Source organism: Haliotis rufescens, unplaced genomic scaffold (assembly GCF_023055435.1).
Source record: "Haliotis rufescens isolate VD_foot unplaced genomic scaffold, xgHalRufe1.0.p SCAF_88, whole genome shotgun sequence".
In the NCBI taxonomy this organism is placed as follows: Eukaryota; Metazoa; Mollusca; class Gastropoda; order Lepetellida; family Haliotidae; genus Haliotis; species Haliotis rufescens.
The window spans coordinates 535,442-554,808 of NW_025964381.1; the positions used below are offsets into that span (position 1 = coordinate 535,442).

A 19,367-nucleotide genomic window follows, 5' to 3' on the forward strand; every position below is an offset into this window, starting at 1 on the left:
AAACTTAAAAACCTGTGCAACTTTGTGTAATTTATACAGTATGAACCATTCCTCCATAGTGGCATCACTGGATTAAACATCTCAGTGAAGGTCAGATTAGCACTTTCCTATAGCCCATGGTCATTGATGGGGCTTTTGACAAATTTGATCATGCAATTTGATATTGATAGGAACTAGTTATTTAAATTGTTGTTCTTACATATAGGAAACTGACCCGTGTGCGCTCTCATCTACCATTGTAAACTAGAGTTACCATGGTTACACTTACTGCTGTAGCATACAAAGATAATAGCGGACATATTATGTCTTATACTAGAGGCTAAATGTTCTATCGCAGGATTTGAAATTATTACCAGTAGAAGTCAGAAGAAAAAGTGACATTTCCATATGGACTACCACTTTTACCATTAGGGTAGCAGATCATTATTGCTGAGTAGTGAAAAAAATAAAATTTCTAGCATGTGAAAAAGGTCAGTTTTGCAGCTTCTCGGGTGGTTTGATATAGATCCTTACTGATGTTGCTCCTGATGTGACTCTATGCCATGAATAGCTAAACAGTGCTGGGGTGGTATTGTACAGCCCCCACTCTCTCACTCACTCCAGATGTGATGGTCAGATAGGCCTCGCAGCAGTCCAACTGTTGACAGGCTTCTTGAAAAAAAATAAATGTTTACTCTAGATTTATGGAAACGGTGAGACTTTAGTTCAAGATGTGGTAAGCACCATGTGAAGCTGAGAAAGACAAAGCATGGAGACACTCCCTTTCACAGCTAGCCAGGCCTGCTTCTCCAGGCTTGGCCACGGTGGAAAGTTGCACCTGGATGGTCAAAACGGCCATGAAAAGTCCCATGGCCACAGCCCAAAAAGTCAAAATGGCCACACACAAAAATAAAGATGACAAACTCAATTATTGTATCACAATAAAAACAGTGAGAGGTTTCCTTATTAGGATGAAAGTTTGTCCATGTTTTCACAACAGAATGGTACATTGGTCTGTACAGAGTTTAAATAAGTTGTTGAGAGGGACTCCACTTGAAGAGGTTACATTTTATAACCAGCCTCCAAGGTACTCTGTACACAGCCTAGCAAACACTGATATCAGTTTGGGCCTATGTTGGTTGAATGTTGCCATGCCGATATTGGACCAACATAGAGCTAACATGGTATATTAACTTCTATAATATTATATTTATGTTTCATTTGATAATACTTTTATAATTACAAACCACCAACCATTTTCAAGACTTATTTTGTTATTGTCAAACTTATCAGTTACAAATTTAGTGATTCAATTTCATCTCGAACATAATCGCAAACTGACTTCAGGTAGGCTTGTCATATCTGTCTTACTGTTGGAGATAACCTTCATCTCTGTTCTTTATTAAGTGGGGGGCACGGGTGGCCCAGTCGTCTAAGGCGCCGCGATTCGCTGTGCAGAATTGCGTCCATTTCGGCACGCCAGAAACCTATGATTGTGGGTTCGAATCCCGGTTCACCCCGATTATGTTTCTAGGTTTGTCAGCACCATACCCGTGCTCGTGGGTTTCACCGAAGTGGTAAACGTCTGAGACCTGCATCACTTCGGGCTTTCCTCCCACATTAAGCTGACACGCCGTGATATAACTGGAATACTGTTAAAAGCGGCGTTAAACCCAACTCACTCACTCACTCACTCTTTATTAAGTGGATTAAAATATGATTGAAAACACACATTTCATGGATTTAATCATGCCTTTGTAGATACATAGTATCACCCTAATGTGCAATTATGTCGACATTATTATCATTATGGCCATTCTGACTTTTTGTTGCGGCTGTTTGGGCTTTCCTTTGTGGCTGTCTTGACTCAGAGCTACAGATAAGCTGCATATTTGCATAAAATACCCTCCAAAAACTTTTCAGAACCTAATGACTTTCAATTAACTTGCATACAAAAACGCATGCATTAAATGAAAAACCCAAATGTATAAAAAGAGCATGTGTAAAAACCCAACGAAGCTTTTTCAGCATGAGTACAACAGAGCTCATTTCAGAAACACAATTACGAGCTAATTGACTTTCCGAGTCAAGCCTACTGGTATATCAGAACCGTTATATACCTCTTAAACATTATTTCATTTGTTTTCAAATTTCAAAATGTTTATTCATTTTAGGAAAAAACCCATTAGAGTGATGAATGGATGAGTGAAAAAATATTGGTTCCCCAATAAAAAATGTAATAACCCAATAAAAATAGAAACCTTCAGGTAAAAACGCAATTGCTCAAAAAGTTATCTGGAGCTCTGTGACTTTTGTGTTTTGAGGCTGTTCTGACATGAGGCCATTTTCACTACAACAAGTCGGTTGTACCTGGTCGTTAGGGACACAGGTAAGCACATGTGTTTCTCCGTGGACGATGAGAAATCAGCTGATTGCTGTTTCTGAGTATTACAAATGAGATGAAATATGGGATTAGCTGAAAATACAAGCAGTGAATTAACATATGAATAATGGAGAGTAGGGACTGTTTTCCCATCAGTGTGAACTTCTGTATGTCTAGTGTTCAGCTTTACCACACTGATTGTGTGCGTGTCATGTGTAGTAGTATCTGGGAGGTGGTAGACAGATTTGTGTCCCTTGGTTGAGTTAGGATCCGCCGATCACAGGTCCTGTGCGTGTCGGCACCATACCCTCTCGCGGGATATTTTGTTTCTCCCACATCAGGCTGACATGCAGTGATATGACTTAAATACTGTTGAAAGCAGCCATCATGGCATTTATCACAACCTGCTCAATAACTCACTATGTTTTTAAAGCCGTGATATAACTGGAATACTGTTAAAAAGTGTGTTAAACCGAACTCACTCACTATTTACCATGTGAAGATAGTGTGTTAGAATTGGTCTTCGGCAATCCATGCTTGTCATAAGAGGCGACTAACGGGATCGGTGGTCAGGCTTGCTCACTTGGTCTCTTAATTGTGTAGTTTGATGCTCATGATGTCGGTCACTGGATTGTATGGTCTAGACACAATTATTTACTTACTCCTCTCATACAGCTAGAATATTGCTGGGAGTGGTTGGGGTTAAAGGTCAAACAAACAAACAAACAAACAAACAAACAAACCAACACTATGCTCTTTGCCTGTTAGTGTCCTCCATTTATCAAGCATTGTACAGAAAATTCTAGCCTCATCGTTTTGTTTACAAAATTTCCAACACAAGTGTAAACTTTCATGATCCTCCCAAAAGGCATTAAAATCACCCTTTAATTCATGAATCGCTCATTCAAGAATAGTTCACTTCAAACATGTATTATGACACGATACTTAGATTACCACCCCCTCCATGTTCTGGAACAATATATTTGAATCAGATGCACCTAAAACCTGAACCTGCCTACCTCCTGGAACTAGAGCCTTGTGTTGGGGAGCGTTCTCTGAGGGATCAACCCTTACAAGCTGCCCCGTGTGCAGCACAACGAGTGCTGGGAGTTGAAAGTCTGCGCTTCCACACTGGACCAGTGCAATTTGCCTAATGCTGACAGTGTCCACACACGTTGGGAACATTGTCATCGCACCATTCTGTTCTCATCATTAGGATCGTGGTCTTGTTAACCCATAGACTGCTAAAGTGTCATTTGTAGAATAGAAACAATATGGTAATAGTTGTGTTACTTTTAATTTTCCATGAAAGTTGGATTAAATTTTTAAAAAATTTCTTTCATGCTCAGACCCATACTTGCCGTAAAAGGTGACTATGCTTGTCGTAAAAGGCGACTAACGGGATCGGGTGGTCAGGCTCGCTGACTTGGTTGATACAGGTCATCGTATCCCAATTTCGTGGATCGATGCTCATGATGTCAATCACTGGATTGTCTGGTCCAGACTCGATTATTTTACAGACCGCCGTCATATAGCTGGAATATTGCTGAGTGCGGCGTTAAACAAAAAAACAAACCAAACCAAACCTTCATGCTCAGTAACTTGAACCGATGCTTCCAAATTCTACCTTAAAAAAAGAAAGAAAATGTCAATGACCTGTTCAAGTCAACAATCGTTCATCCGTACAGTGTAGGAAAACATTGATGCATCAGTGATAACTCGGAGATATTCATGAGGTATTTTTCAAGTTAAAAAGTATTTTGTTGCGAGCTCCTCACATGTCAATAATTAATTTTGATAATCAATAATCAGTAGTTGATTTGTTGTTGATCACAGTGAAATAATTAGTAATTTAACAAGTGTCACAACTAAGGGTAATTCAGGATATTGAGCATTCAGTAACTAATAAGGTTACAGTTATCAGAGGAGATGACAAAGTGTCGGACTTCTATTCTTGTGGAAGCCTTGGTGGCTGAGTGGGTTAGGTCACTGACTTTGTATGCTGGCAATTAGGTGCCTCATTCTGAAAGGAGGGGTTCAAATCGCAAATGGGACTCCGTCCCAAAACGTTCTAGAATTTGTACTTTACTAAGAAAGTGTAATCCCAAATATAATGTTATATTAGATTATGCCTGTTGTTTGTAAGACTTCTCAACCTAGAAACATACTGGATCATGAAAGAGAATTTTCAATATGTTCCAAACACTGACTAACAACTGGAACTGTTTGTATTCATGTGTCACTTGTGGTTTAAATCTCAAATATCAATGCTCTCTGTGGCAGGACGATTGTCATTGTAGCTATCAATAATTAATGTGTGATCAATACCAGCCGTGTATGATGGCATTACCAGTGGCTTCTGTTGCTGAATAGATGGCTGTGTTTGTAAAGTAACAAATTGTGGAATATTGCTGGGCCTGGTGTGGAATGACACCCACTACCGGTATAAGGTTAACCAGGTTTTTTCCAGCAAGGTAACATAATGTATAGTAGCCACCTCCCACCTACTACCCCCTCCCTCCCTCCCCCCCCACCTCCGCCGCCCTACACACCTTATAATAAATGAATGAATGAATCGATCGATCGATCAATCAATCAATCAATCAATCAATCAATCAATCAATCAATCAATCAATCAATCAATCAATCAACCAATCAATCAATCAATCAATCAATCAATCAATCAATCTAGATTTATATCTTAACTTAATAAAATACAATTGTAACTGATACAAATGGATATGCTGATAATTTGTTTTAGTAAATTTTGAAAGTTCAACTTGAAGTAATCAATTTGTGGTCTGACTTAAGTACAATATATACTACTCATCACTGGCTAGAGGGCCACGGTGGCCTAGTCGTCATAGGTGCAGCAGTTTGCTGTGCAGAGTTGCGTCCTTGAGCATAGGAAATCTATGATCGTGGGTTCGAATCCCAGTTCGCTCCGATTATGTTTCTAGGTTTGTCAGCACCATACCCGTGTTTCACCAAAGTGGTAAACGTCACTTCAGGCTTTCCTCCCACATATGGGCGATCGGTAGCCTAGTGGTTAAAGCGTTCGCTCGTCACGCCGAAGACCCGGGTTCGATTCCCGACATGGGTACAATGTGTGAAGCCCATTTCTGGTGTCCCCCGCCGTGATATTGCTGGAATATTGCTAAAAGCGGCGTCAAACCATACTCACTCACTCACTCCTCCCACATACAGCTGACACACCGTGATATAACTGGAATACTGTTAAAAGCCACACAAAACCAAATCCCCTCCTCACTCAACACTTGCTGAGTTCCACCTTTGACTTAAGATGACTGATTTGGGCCTTACCAAATGTTAAGTAGTATCTTTTTTTCTTGATAAATTTAAGCGGTAAGAATGTTCACAAAGATTTGTGTAATGTAGAAACTGTTTTGGTTTAACTGACACTCATTGTGTAAGCTTTACACGAGCGATGAGCAGTAACTGTGAAGGCCACGGCTAACTGATGACAGGTAATCTCATCAAGCCATTCAATAACACATCAATAATTTAACCTGCACATTCATATGTAAGCTGGCATCAGTGTCCCCAGCAGGCTCATCAAATGTGCCTTTGCTTGTCATTGAAACTTTTTCAGGCTGATCGTATATTTTATCCCGGAAAGTCTAAATTGACCCAGCCAGGCTGCTATATTCTGATCTATGCTTTATTTATGGGATGGTATTGTGGCAATTCTCGGAGGACGCTGCTAACTTGCTATTTCTCATTAAGTGCTCATCATTGTGTCATGTGACACAGTGAGTCGGACAGTCGAGCAGGTCGTGGCGCCGTCGCCGCAGGAAGGACTCGGTATGTATGTTAAGTCACCTCTAGATCGGACGCCTGAATATGGAGGGGTTTGGTTTGTATCCCTAAACATGTCTGTGACTTGTGGAAAATGTGTGTATCAACCTCTTTTCAGCTTTGCTCTTGTGTGTTTATACTTTGTGAAGAAGAACTTAGTTTTTTGTGAACAGATATAGCCTTCTTGAGTCCTTTACTTCAGATATTTATACTTACTACATTTATGTGCCAAACTTGTTATTGTATTCATATACTTTGGACTGCAACCGATGTGTAAGTCTTGGAAAGGAAGTGGATAAGGAAGTTAACAGATGAAGTGGGGTATTTATGGACCGTAAATGAGGTCCAGATTACTGAGAGTCCTGTGTAGAAAGATGCGTTGATTCTGTTTCTTTGCATCTTTGTTTGGCTGGTTTGATCCTGTTAACCGAACCAGATTATGTTAGTTCAGTAGAGGAAGCTGTCTCAGGACTTCTACCCGTCAATATAGAACATATTAGTCAGTTTATGTTAGTTCAAACAGTTTTGCTATTGGTACCAACAGCAAGTAATGTCGATAACGAAGTATTGGATAGATTGCGTTTGACACTTTAATGAATAGATCACTATAGTCAGCGCATGGAGGGATGTCCTAGTGTGAGACAGTTCTATCTCAGGTGCTGTTATAGATGCAGGTTGTGTAGGGACGTCCTAGTGTGAGACAGTTCTATCTCAGGTGCTGTTATAGATGCAGGTTGTGTAGGGACGTCCTAGTGTGAGACAGTTCTATCTCAGGTGCTGTTATAGATGCAGGTTGTGTAGGGACGTCCTAGTGTGAGACAGTTCTATCTCAGGTGCTGTTATAGATGCAGGTTGCGTAGGGACGTCCTAGTGTGAGACAGTTCTATCTCAGGTGCTGTTATAGATGCAGGTTCTGTAGGGACGTCCTAGTGTGAGACAGTTCTATCTCAGGTGCTGTTATAGATGCAGGTTGTGTAGGGACGTCCTAGTGTGAGACAGTTCTATCTCAGGTGCTGTTATAGATGCAGGTTGTGTAGGGACGTCCTAGTGTGAGACAGTTCTATCTCAGGTGCTGTTATAGATGCAGGTTGTGTAGGGACGTCCTAGTGTGAGACAGTTCTACCCCAGGTGCTGTTATAGATGCAGGTTGTGTAGGGACGTCCTAGTGTGAGACAGTTCTATCTCAGGTGCTGTTATAGATGCAGGTTGTGTAGGGACGTCCTAGTGTGAGACAGTTCTACCCCAGGTGCTGTTATAGATGCAGGTTGTGTAGGGACGTCCTAGTGAGAGACAGTTCTACCCCAGGTGCTGTTATAGATGCAGGTTGTGTAGGGACGTCCTAGTGTGAGACAGTTCTATCTCAGGTGCTGTTATAGATGCAGGTTGTGTAGGGACGTCCTAGTGTGAGACAGTTCTATCTCAGGTGCTGTTATAGATGCAGGTTGTGTAGGGACGTCCTAGTGTGAGACAGTTCTACCCCTAGTGCTGTTATAGATGCAGGTTGTGTAGGGGCGTCCTAGTGTGAGACAGTTCTACCCCAGGTGCTGTTATAGATGCAGGTTCTGTAGGGACGTCCTAGTGTGAGACAGTTCTATCTCAGGTGCTGTTATAGATGCAGGTTCTGTAGGGACGTCCTAGTGTGAGACAGTTCTATCTCAGGTGCTGTTACAGATGCAGGTTGTGTAGGGACGTCCTAGTGTGAGACAGTTCTACCCCTAGTGCTGTTATAGAGGCAGGTTGTGTAGGGACGTCCTAGTGTGAGACAGTTCTACCCCAGGTGCTGTTATAGATGCAGGTTGTGTAGGGACGTCCTAGTGTGAGACAGTTCTACCCCAGGTGCTGTTATAGATGCAGGTTCTGTAGGGACGTCCTAGTGTGAGACAGTTCTACCCCAGGTGCTGTTATAGATACAGGTTGTTTAGGGACGTCCTAGTGTGAGACAGTTCTACCCCAGGTGCTGTTATAGATGCAGGTTGTGTAGGGACGTCCTAGTGTGAGACAGTTCTACCCCAGGTGCTGTTATAGATGCAGGTTGTGTAGGGGTGTCCTAGTGTGAGACAGTTCTACCCCAGGTGCTGTTATAGATGCAGGTTCTGTAGGGACGTCCTAGTGTGAGACAATTCTACCCCAGGTGCTGTTATAGATGCAGGTTGTGTAGGGACGTCCTAGTGTGAGACAGTTCTACCCCAGGTGCTGTTATAGATGCAGGTTGTGTAGGGACGTCCTAGTGTGAGACAGTTCTACCCCAGGTGCTGTTACAGATACAGGTTGTGTAGGGGTGTCCTAGTGTGAGACAGGTCTTCATCCTATGCTGTTGTGTTCCAGGAGATCCGATCTGTCCAACAGGAAGAGTTTCTCAGTGACAGACAGGAGGACGAGATGGAGATGTCAGACGAGGATGGTGATGGACCGTCCAAGAAGAGGAAGACCGACACATCCCTGCAGGTTGTGGGTGCAGGTAGGCTCTAATGTACACTGAGTTGACATTGAGGGTTTCATAGACAAGATCAGTCTTCAGCCACTAATTAAGGCCATCCTTGTGAGAGGAATGTCCGGGGTTCAATTCCCAGCTGCCTCATACCAAAAGGCTTTAAAAGGTGGTACTTGTTGTTACCCTGTCTGGCGCTCGGCATTAAGGGGCTAAAACAAGGACTGGTTGGCTCGGAGTCAGTATACTGTGTCTGAGTAGGGTATTCATGTTAAACTGCGGCATGGTATCTCAGTGTGCTAGCACTAAAAATTGATATCAGTCCAGACTAGTACAAGCAGCCACACACACACACTATGTATATATATAAAGTGCAATAATTTTGGACACAACGTTAAACCCCATTTCCCCTCCCCTCACCTCACCTCACCTCACCCCACCCCACCTCACCCCTTGATATCTACACTGTCATGCCTTTAAGATCCTCTCAGTTGATGGTCATGATCACCTGTGCAGTGTTAGGTCGCGAAGTCGTGGCAAGATCCAAGATCTTTGGTTCCAGTCTCCCACTTGCTCCGATTATGAACCTTGGTGTGTCAGCAGGCTCATTTGTTTCATCAAAGTGCTATGCATCTATAACCAGCATCGCTTTGGGCTGTCACATTAAGCTGGCATCTGGTGTTATTGCTGAAATACTGTTCTAAGCAGCCTTTGGCCCAACCGACCCACTCAGTTCATAGTCCTCCTTTTGGGGCTACAGCGTCACAAACTGGCACCAGTCCCATAGTCCTTGCCAAGCTGCCAAATAGTTGAGTGAGTGAGTGAGTATGGTTTTACTCAGCTTTTAGCAATATTCCAGCAGTATCACGGCGGGGGACACCAGAAATGGGCTTCACACATTGTACCCATGTCGGGAATCGAACCCGGGTCTTCGGCGTGATGAGCGTACACTTTAACCACTAGGCTACCCGACCGCCCCCCAATAGTTAAGGTATCATAAGGACTGGTAGAGATTTTTACCTTTTCATTGGTTTTGCAAAATGTTACCAGATGAGGCTCTGGAGGGTGTTGGTTGATATCTGTACAATGTATGTGTATGGACTAGATGAGGCTCTGGAGGGTGTTGGTTGATATCTGTACAATATGTACAATGTATGTGTGTGTACTAGATGAGGCTCTGGAGGGTGTTGGTTGATATCTGTACAATGTATGTGTGTGTACTAGATGAGGCTCTGGAGGGTGTTGGTTGATATCTGTACAATGTATGTGTATGGACTAGATGAGGCTCTTGAGGGTGTTGGTTGATATCTGTACAATGTATGTGTATGGACTAGATGAGGCTTTTGAGGGTGTTGGTTGATATCTGTACAATGTATGTGTATGGACTAGATGAGGCTCTGGAGGGTGTTGGTTGATATCTGTACAATATGTACAATGTATGTGTAAGGACTAGATGAGGCTCTGGAGGGTGTTGGTTGATATCTGTATGTGTACAGATCCGATGAGGCTCCTGAGGGTGATGGTTGATATCTGTACAATGTATGTGTAAGGACTAGATGAGGCTCTGGAGGGTGTGGGTTGATATCTGCACAATGTATGTGTATGGACTAGATGAGGCTCCTAAGGGTGCTGTTTGTTATCTGTATGTGTATGGACCAGATGAGGCTCTGGAGGGTGTTGATTGATATCTGTACAATGTATGTGTAAAGATCCGATGAGGCTCCTGAGGGTGATGGTTGATATCTGTACAATGTATGTGTATGGACTAGATGAGGCTCTGGAGGGTGTTGGTTGATATCTGTATGTGTAAAGATCCGATGAGCCTCTTGATATCTGTATGTGTAAGGACTAGATGAGGCTCTGGAGGGTGTTGGTTGATATCTGTATGTGTGAGGACTAGATGAGGCTCCTGAGGGTGTTCGTTGATATCTGTATGTGTAAGGACAAGATGAGGCCTCTGGAGGGTGCTGGTTGATATCTGTATGTGTAAAGATCCGATGAGCCTCTTGATATCTGTATGTGTAAGGACTAGATGAGGCTCTTGAGGGTGCTGTTTGATATCTGTATGTGTAAGGACTAGATGAGGCTCTGGAGGGTGTTGGTTGATATCTGTATGTGTAATGACTAGATGAGGCTCTGGAGGGTGTTGGTTGATATCTGTATGTGTAACGACTAGATGAGGCTCTGGAGGGTGTTGGTTGATATCTGTATGTGTGAGGACTAGATGAGGCTCTGGAGGGTGTTCGTTGATGTCTGTATGTGTAACGACTAGATGAGGCTCTGGAGGGTGTTGGTTGATATCTGTATGTGTGAGGACTAGATGAGGCTCCTGAGGGTGTTCGTTGATATCTGTATGTGTAAGGACTAGATGAGGCTCCTGAGGGTGTTGGTTGATATCTGTATGTGTAAAGATCCGATGAGGCTCTGGAGGGTGCTGGTTGATATCTGTATGTGTAAAGATCCCATGAGGCTGTGGAGGGTGCTGTTTGATATCTGTATGTGTAAAGATCCGATGAGGCTCCTGAGTGTGCTGGTTGATATCTGTATGTATAGAGATCCTATGAGGCTCCTGAGTGAGCTGGTTGATATCTGTATGTGTAAAGATCCGATGAGGCTCCTGAGTGTGCTGGTTGATTTCTGTATGTATAGAGATCCGATGAGGCTCCTGAGTGAGCTGGTTGATATCTGTATGTGTAGAGATCCGATGAGGCTCTGGAGGGTTCTGGTTGATATCTGTATGTGTAAAGATCCGATGAGGCTCTGGAGGGTGCTGGTTGATATCTGTATGTGTAAAGATCCGATGAGACCCTCGGGTCCAGGATGTTCAAGTTGTCAGTTGAAACACAGATGTGGTTTTATATGATTGATTTTCATCACTGGTGTGTGACCATGGTGAAGTTTATCTCTCTAGTGATTTACATAATGCATTAAAAATGGATGCTGCTTCTGCCCACCAAACACATCAATACAATCAGCCAGGCGGGACTAATGACTATTAATGGCAAGCACTGAAAATGATCAGCCCCATCTGAACCTGAAGCAAACACTGAACATGGAATTATTCTGTAACAACCTGAAAAGGTGTTCCGGTTTCATTGGTTCATGGGTAGTCCTGTAGTTGGCAATGTAGTTGTCCTGAAAACTATTGTTCCACTGCTCTTGGTTTGGCTGAACCAATCTTGTCGTTTGGACATGTTTCTCATGTTGGCCCATCATCATCCACTTGTGTCTGTTGATTGTACCAGCAACAGTCTCTAGAATTGTGAACAGTCACCTTATTGAAGTTTCTATGTGGCCCTAATATTATTATTCCTAAAAGGGCGGAGGGTGTATAGTTGTACCAAGGACTTCTGTCTGTCAGCCTTCCAAGGGGGTGGTCGGGTAGCCTAGTGGTTAAAGCGTTCGCTCGTCACGCCGAAGACCAGGGTTCGATTCCCGACATGGGTACAATGTGTGAAGCCCATTTCTGGTGTGCCCCCCCGGATATTGCTGAAATATTGCTAAAAACGGCGTAAAACCATACTCACTCACTCACTCCAAGGATTTTTGGGTGTGCGACCTGTAACTTGAAAACTACTGCGTAGATTCTTTTCAGACTTGGTGAACACTTTTCTATCAATAGGAGAGGTGCAGTGCAAAGTTTGATTTCAATATTTTGATTTTCACAAAGAATATCGCAATTTCTTTTTTGTAATTTGAATTTTTTTACTTAAACATTTGTACAACCTATAACTTAAAACTGCTCCATGGGTTCTTTTCAAATTATGATACATGGGTACAATGTGTGAAGCCCATTTCTGGTGTCCCCTGCCGTGATATTGCTGGAATATTGCTAAAAGCGGCGTGAAACCATACACTCTCATTCTTCTCTCAGGTGTCGCCAATCTTATTGCTGGAACTTTACTGAAAGCGATGTAAAACCAAACATACTCACTCAAGACTTGCTCTACTGATCCCCCATCCATACTTGTAGCCCCACCCTAACAAACATGCATTACTGCACTGAAGGTTTTGTGTACAAGCATTTCATCCATAAGAGCTTCGCCCTCCAGGGATTCTGGACCAGACAATCCAGTGATTGATATCATTAGCATCAATCAACGCAATTGGGATCGATGACATGCTTCAACTAAGTAAGTGAGCCTGACTACCCAATCCCGTTAGTCGCCTCTTACGACAAGCATAGTCGCCTCTTACGGCAAGCATAGTCGCCTTTTTAAGGCAAGCATGGGTTGCTGGAGACCTATTCTATCCCGGATCTTCACGGGTCGCTTAGAATAGGTCTCAAATACCAATGCTGGTCTTAAGTGATGAAGTGGTCAGTAACAGTAGCTGTTGCATGTAATTGAGTCCCTTGTCATAGATCGTTGCTCATTGTATCAATCACTGGTTTGTCTGGTCCTGACTTGAGTATCTACAGCGCTGTACACATCACTAATTGTAGGAGTACATGTCAGGAGGTATGTGTTGTGAGAATGACCAAGCGTAGGTTGTATTCCAGGAGACAGCAGCAACATTGTGAACACTCTGAAGGATGAGAACGACACGCTGAAGTGTCAGATGGAGGCCTACAAGAACGAGGTGGACCTCATCAAGCAGGAGTCCCTCAACTCACTCGACGAGAAGGACAAACAGATCCGAGCTCTGCAGAACGCTCTGCAGGGGATGCAACAGGTCAGCATTTCATTGCAGCGTTTCAGAATTGTAGTCATATCTGGTCCCCACATGATATGGTTGGAATATTGCTCAAAGTGGCATAAAATCACACTCACTCACGCCTACACAATCATGACAGTTGGGTAGTGGAGTAGCCATCGTGGCAGGAGGGTAGCAATCAGGGCAGTGGCGAAGTGGAGTTGCCATCAGGGCTGTGGGGTAGTCATCAAGGCAGTGTGGTAGCCATCGGGGCAGTGGGGTAGCCATCAGGGCAGTGGAGTAGCCATCAGGGCAGTGGGATAGCCATCAAGGCAATGGGGTAGCCATCAGGGCAGTGGGATAGCCATCAAGGCAGTGGGGTAGCCATCAAGGCAGTGGGGTAGCCATCATGGCAGTGGAGTAGCCATCTTGGCAGTAGGGTTGTCATCAGGGCAGTGGAGTAGCCATCTTGGCAGTAGGGTTGTCATCAGGGCAGTGGAGTAGCCATCAGGGCAGCAGGGTAACCATCAGGGCAGTGGAGTAGCCATATGGACAGTGGAGTAGCCATCTGGGCAGTAGGGTTGTCATCAGGGCAGTGGAGTAGCCATCAGGGCAGCAGGGTAACCATCAGGGCAGTGGAGTAGCCATATGGACAGTGGAGTAGCCATCTGGGCAGTGGGGTAGCCATTCAAGCCTTCTCCATCAGTGGTGTTGGGTAGTTGAGTGGTTAAAGCTTTTGCCCATCACGCCAAAGGCCCAGGTTCGATTCAGCACATTTCTACTTGTGTGAAGCCCATTCATTTTAGGTGCCCCTCACTCACTCACTCACTCACTCATTTGATCACCCTCACTCACTCACTCACCCACTTGATCATCCTCACTCACTCACTCACTCGCCCTCACTCACTCACTCGCCCTCACTCAGTCACTCACTCTCTCACTCACTGTCTCCTCTCCTCCAGCAACTGATCAGCTCCCAGCAACAAATGAAGAAGTCGGAGCAGCTGTACAAGGAGAAGGAGAGGCAGCTGGAGGTGGAGCGAGCCCGCAACAAGTCTGCCCCCGTCGCGGACAAGACGGGGGACAAGTCGGGGGACAAGTCGGAGGACACGTCAGGGGACCAGTCAGAGGACAAGGAGGGCACAGAGAAGGCAGCAGAGGACAAGGAGTCACAGGTAATGCCTGGCAGCTTGTAGACAGGGAAGGAGAGTACTCGTAGCCGTTGTTATGTGAATAAGTACTGCCTGTCAATTAAACTTCTAACATTCCTGTAGGGATTGTGGGTTCCTCCCCAGCAATGTATGCTGGTCGTAAGAGGCGACCAAATTGATCGGTGTCTTGGTTCCTAGCATGTCCCCCATTCGTGTGGATTGTTGTTCACATCAGTCACTGGATTGTCAGGTCAAGACTCAATAATTTAACAGGCCGTCATCATATAGCTGGAATATTGCTGAGTACGGCATTCAGCAACAACATGCACAAATATTTTAAAGTACAACTTCCTTGGAGAGTCACATGGATATCTGTAGAGAAAATGCTGAATAAGATATGATGCTATTTCCTGAGTAGTTCCTTCACTGCAACAGTATGTCAGCTGGAACTCTGCCCTCAGTTTCACTCCTAAATATGATGGACCCGTGAAGATCTGGGGTAGAATAGGTCTTCGGCAACCCATGCTTGCCATAAAAGGCGACTATGCTTGTCGTAAAAGGCGACCAACGGGATCGGGTGGTCAGACTTGCTGACTTGGTTGATGCATGTCATCGGTCCCAATTGCGTGGATCGATGCTCATGATATTAATCACTGGATTGTCTGGTCCAGACTCGATTATTTACAGACCGCCGTCATATAGCTGGAATATTGCTGAGTGCGGCGTAAAACATCAAACCAACCAAACCAACCTAAATATGACGAATCTCTTTTCCAGCCTGCTGAGGAGAACAGCAAGGACAAAGCTCCCACCTTTGATGTGATCGAGATCCCCGAGATCCCATCTATTCCAGGCCTCAGCAGCAGCATCGAGTCCACCGTCAGCAGCTCCGCCATCAACCTCTCCGGCAAGGAGGCTAAGATACTAGGTATAGTACTTGCTACTATCCCATTGGGAGGCCAGTTAGAACTGATCCCCAGCAACCTATGCTGGTCGTATGAGGTGTCCAAGCTTGGTGAATTTGTTGATGGCCTTTCCTCATACCCCGATGGCAGGGATCGTTGCTTGCTTACAATATCAATCACTGTTTTGTCTGGTCCAGAGGCAACTAACGGGATCAGGTGGTCAGGCTCGCTGACTTGGTTCATGCATGTCATTGTAGATCGATACTCATGATGTCAGTCACTCCATTATTTACAGTTCAATGTCATATAGCTGGAATATTGCTGAGTGAGGCGTTAAACAACAAACAAACAAAGCATTATTTGTACTCTCAGGTCATTTTGCCCAACTTAATTGCAAAATTCTCATTCTCCAATCTCGTATAAATCAGATCTCAGTGCTCGCTACTGCTACTCAAAGATCTGGGCACATCCCAAAACAGGTCATATCAGAAGAACCTTTTGCTAACTTTGACTGACCATGACCTGAAATGACTGACAGGAAGTCGACATTAGCGTCAGAAAGCAGCTTTCTCAAGGTTTATCATGTTTATGGTACTAGTTTAAAACTAACAAAATCCATTCCAGACTGGGTTTGAAAAATATTTGACAAAGTTTCTCAATTTCAATATTTGTAAACTGAACAAAAGAAAATTCTGGAATGTCTAATAGAGATTGTATTGCAGTACTGCCCACGGGTTGTGGAAAATGTCTTCCATGTCAAATGTTAATCCCATTGAAGTGAGACAGAGGCGATGATGATGACAGCATTAGAAAACACATTCAGACGTTCACAAAGCGAAGTTCTAATCGGTTGGGGTAGCGAGTACCAAGATCAAATTTTAATAAGATTGCTAAAGAAAGCCTGGGTTCAGCTGCAAATCCCTTTGTGTGAAGACCATTTCTTGTGTCCCCCTCTGTGATATTGTAGGAATAATTCTCATTCAGTCTTGTGTGGTTATGTGTGTTCTACAAGAGTGACCTCCCTTGTTTGCAGGTCTCATCACCTGCTTCCTCCATGTCCATCCGTTCGGGGCATCCGTGGACTACTTGTGGTCCTACCTCAACCAGATGATCTCGTGCCGCCCCCGGGAGATCGAGGACCTGGTGGAACGCCTGCCCATGCTGTTCAAACAAGAGCTGCAGGGGGTGGGGGCTCGGCTGGAGCGGAGGTGGGTTTTCACTGGCTACTCCAGCAGCCCAAACACAGACGCCAGCAGTTCCTTCTGGACGGGTCGCAACAAGTAATTGTGTGGAAACATTTCTTCTTTGTCTCATCAGTCGAGGGACAGAATTTAACGCCAACCAAAGAACCTGACAGTTTGTCAGCTGTTTAATGTACCTGTAAATTTTCTAGATAGGTCGGAGCATTATTGTGGCCTGAGGTTCCTCGGGAGTTGTCTCCCTTGTCAGTGTCAGGATTCGCTGGTATGGGTTCAATTACTAGATTTACCGTGCTTATGGTCCATAGTCAGGCTGCAACACAGATGCCGCCTGGATATCTGACCACCCCTAATCAAGAGTTGTCTCCCTTGTCAGTGTCAGGATTCGCTGGTATGGGTTCAATTACTAGATTTACCGTGCTTATGGTCCATGGTCAGGCTACAACACAGATGCCGCCTGGATATCTGACCACCCCTAATCAAGAGTTGTCTCCCTTGTCAGTGTCAGGATTCGCTGGTATGGGTTCAATTACTAGATTTACCGTGCTTATGGTCCATGGTCAGGCTACAACACAGATGCCGCCTGGATATCTGACCACCCCTAATCGAGGAACATGCTCACTGACCCGCCCTACAACCATTCATATTTTGAAAGTAAGAGGAAAATTTACAAAACAGCTTAACTACCCAATTTTCTTTACGACTAAAATAGGTAACCCACATCTTTTTAACAATTGACTTCAATTGCTGCCTGACTGTTATCTTCTATCCCTGATGGGGTTGCAGCAGCAGCTGCCATGTAGGATGACACGGTTACTATGGAGACGGCACTGTTACTATGGAGATGGCACTGTTACTATGGAGATGGCACTGTTACTATGGAGACGGCACTGTTACTATGGAGAAAGAGTTTGAGAAAAAAATAATTAAAATGAGTAACTACTGAAATAAGCCTGATGCGATGGTGATTTCTTGTAGAAAATGTGTGGGATTTTCTCTAATGGATGAGTATGTGTGTGTTGGGAAATAGAATCACTGCTTGCACATGTTCCTTGGTGGGTATCACTAACTATTTGTGACAGGAATTAGGATGTAATGAGAACATTAATAATGTAATGTTGAAGACACGGGCTACCTGTTATTAAATCAGTTACGAGCAGTATAGCAATACATTGGATGGGGATATGTTCTGGGCATTTAACTGATCAGTCTCTGTGTAAGAATTCTATGTAAAATCCATAATTAACATTTAAGCACGAGATGCTATTGTCCATCGTCTCTTTCATATTCCTGTGTGTTATGCCTTCATTTATAGGTATGTATTCACTGTGTAGTCTCAAGGCTATGAGATGGCCCTGGTTGAATGTTGATAGTGCAGAGGTTGGCGAGGGAAATCTGCAGTGGGTTATCTCCCTTTGCCTGCAATCATTGTGAAGCTAAGCTTATGTTGTGTGCACAATGTTCATGTCTTACTTTTACTGCATCATGTGATTCCATTGTGTTGATTATTTTACTTTAAGAAATATGTGTTTGAAGGGTTAGAAACTAACAGTTTTTGTCCACTAGTCCATATAATAACATATAGCAAAACCCTTATAATGGGCCAATTTTTACTAGTCCTTACGATACCTTTACTATTGGGCAGTTAGGTAAGGACTACAGGACTAGTGCCAATTCCTAATCCTGTGTTTGGAATCAACAAGTACACTGACTCACTGGACGAATACAAGCAAACATTGAATCAGGACCAGTAATTTTTTAATTTTAGATTAGTCGAAGAAAAGAAATGTCTGTCTCTCTTCTCGTTCACCTTTAGGACAGACGTTCACCTTTAGGACAGACGTTCACCTTTAGGACAGACATTCTCCTTTAGGACAGACGTTCACCTTTAGGACAGACGTGCACCTTTAGGACAGACGTTCACCTTTAGGACAGACGTTCACCTTTAGGACAGACGTGCAGGATGTTTTGGTAGTGATGATGTGGAAACCTTGAAATTGTTTAAAATGGTATATTGTGTTGGAACAGTGCTTTGTTGAGTAGAGTTTGTCCTGATGATTCACTGCAAGGGTTTTGTTGAACCTTGATGACATGAGGACATATCTACATGGCAAATCCATTCTTCATGGCTTTGTTCACTGTTTACGTTGTGATATGTTTGATGTGAATGTGTGAGTTTACAGTTGATATTTCTTCTTCATGTTGCTGTTGTTCATTGATAAGGTTTATGTCCATTTCTCGTAACAAAACAATCATGTATTATTTAGGTGAAGCAAAGTACCTCTTTCAGTTCCACATGTGTTTACATGATACGTGAAAACCATTTTTGAATGTGGATGTTTTGGACATTTTGCCCATCCTGTTTTATGCTGATGCATCATTTTCAGAACCAACACCATGTCCTGCCCTTTTGGCATGTGCCTGTGTAGGTCTGTATGGTGTAGGTCTGTATAGTGTAGGTCCTGCTGAATGCTTCTAACATGAGGACACAATCAAACAAGTTTCCAGTTTTTCATTGCACATAATTCATGTTGATAAGGACACGTGGTGTGTATTACCTGTTGCACCAAGCCTTTGTGTTTGTTCCATGGGAAAATATCAATAAACCATAAATCTTGACACGTTTCCTGTCATCTTATCATATGAATGGGGGCAGTAAAAGTGCAGTTTGGGATACCTGGAAGGTCTTTCTGCAGGGGAGCATGTTTGTTTTTTTGTTTGTTGTTTAGAGCTGCACTTGGCAATATTCTAGCTGTATGATGGCAGCCTGTAAATAATCAAGTCTGGATCAGATAATCCAGTGATCGATAATGTGAGCAACGATTGAGTATGACCCCATGAAGCATGTTGTCCAGTCTGACTACACTT

The 19,367-nt window shown here is 43.7% G+C and overlaps 1 protein-coding gene across 2 annotated transcripts in view; it reads left to right on the forward strand.

The window, feature by feature from the left end:
• The window catches only part of LOC124114569 (ecto-NOX disulfide-thiol exchanger 2-like), a 41,114-nt gene extending 21,996 nt beyond the window's left edge, over positions 1 to 19,118 (forward strand). Inside the window, exons 9-13 of one of the 2 annotated variants that reach the window (XM_046475187.2) lie at positions 8,507 to 8,639; positions 13,099 to 13,283; positions 14,207 to 14,419; positions 15,173 to 15,323; positions 16,334 to 19,118. In XM_046475187.2, the coding sequence (XP_046331143.2) occupies positions 8,507 to 8,639; positions 13,099 to 13,283; positions 14,207 to 14,419; positions 15,173 to 15,323; positions 16,334 to 16,584 (933 nt within the window). In that variant the 3' untranslated portion in view covers positions 16,585 to 19,118. The remainder of the gene's footprint in view (positions 1 to 8,506; positions 8,640 to 13,098; positions 13,284 to 14,206; positions 14,420 to 15,172; positions 15,324 to 16,333) is intronic. The other variant, XM_046475188.2, reaches the window with a different exon arrangement.
• Positions 19,119 to 19,367: the final 249 nt, after the last annotated feature.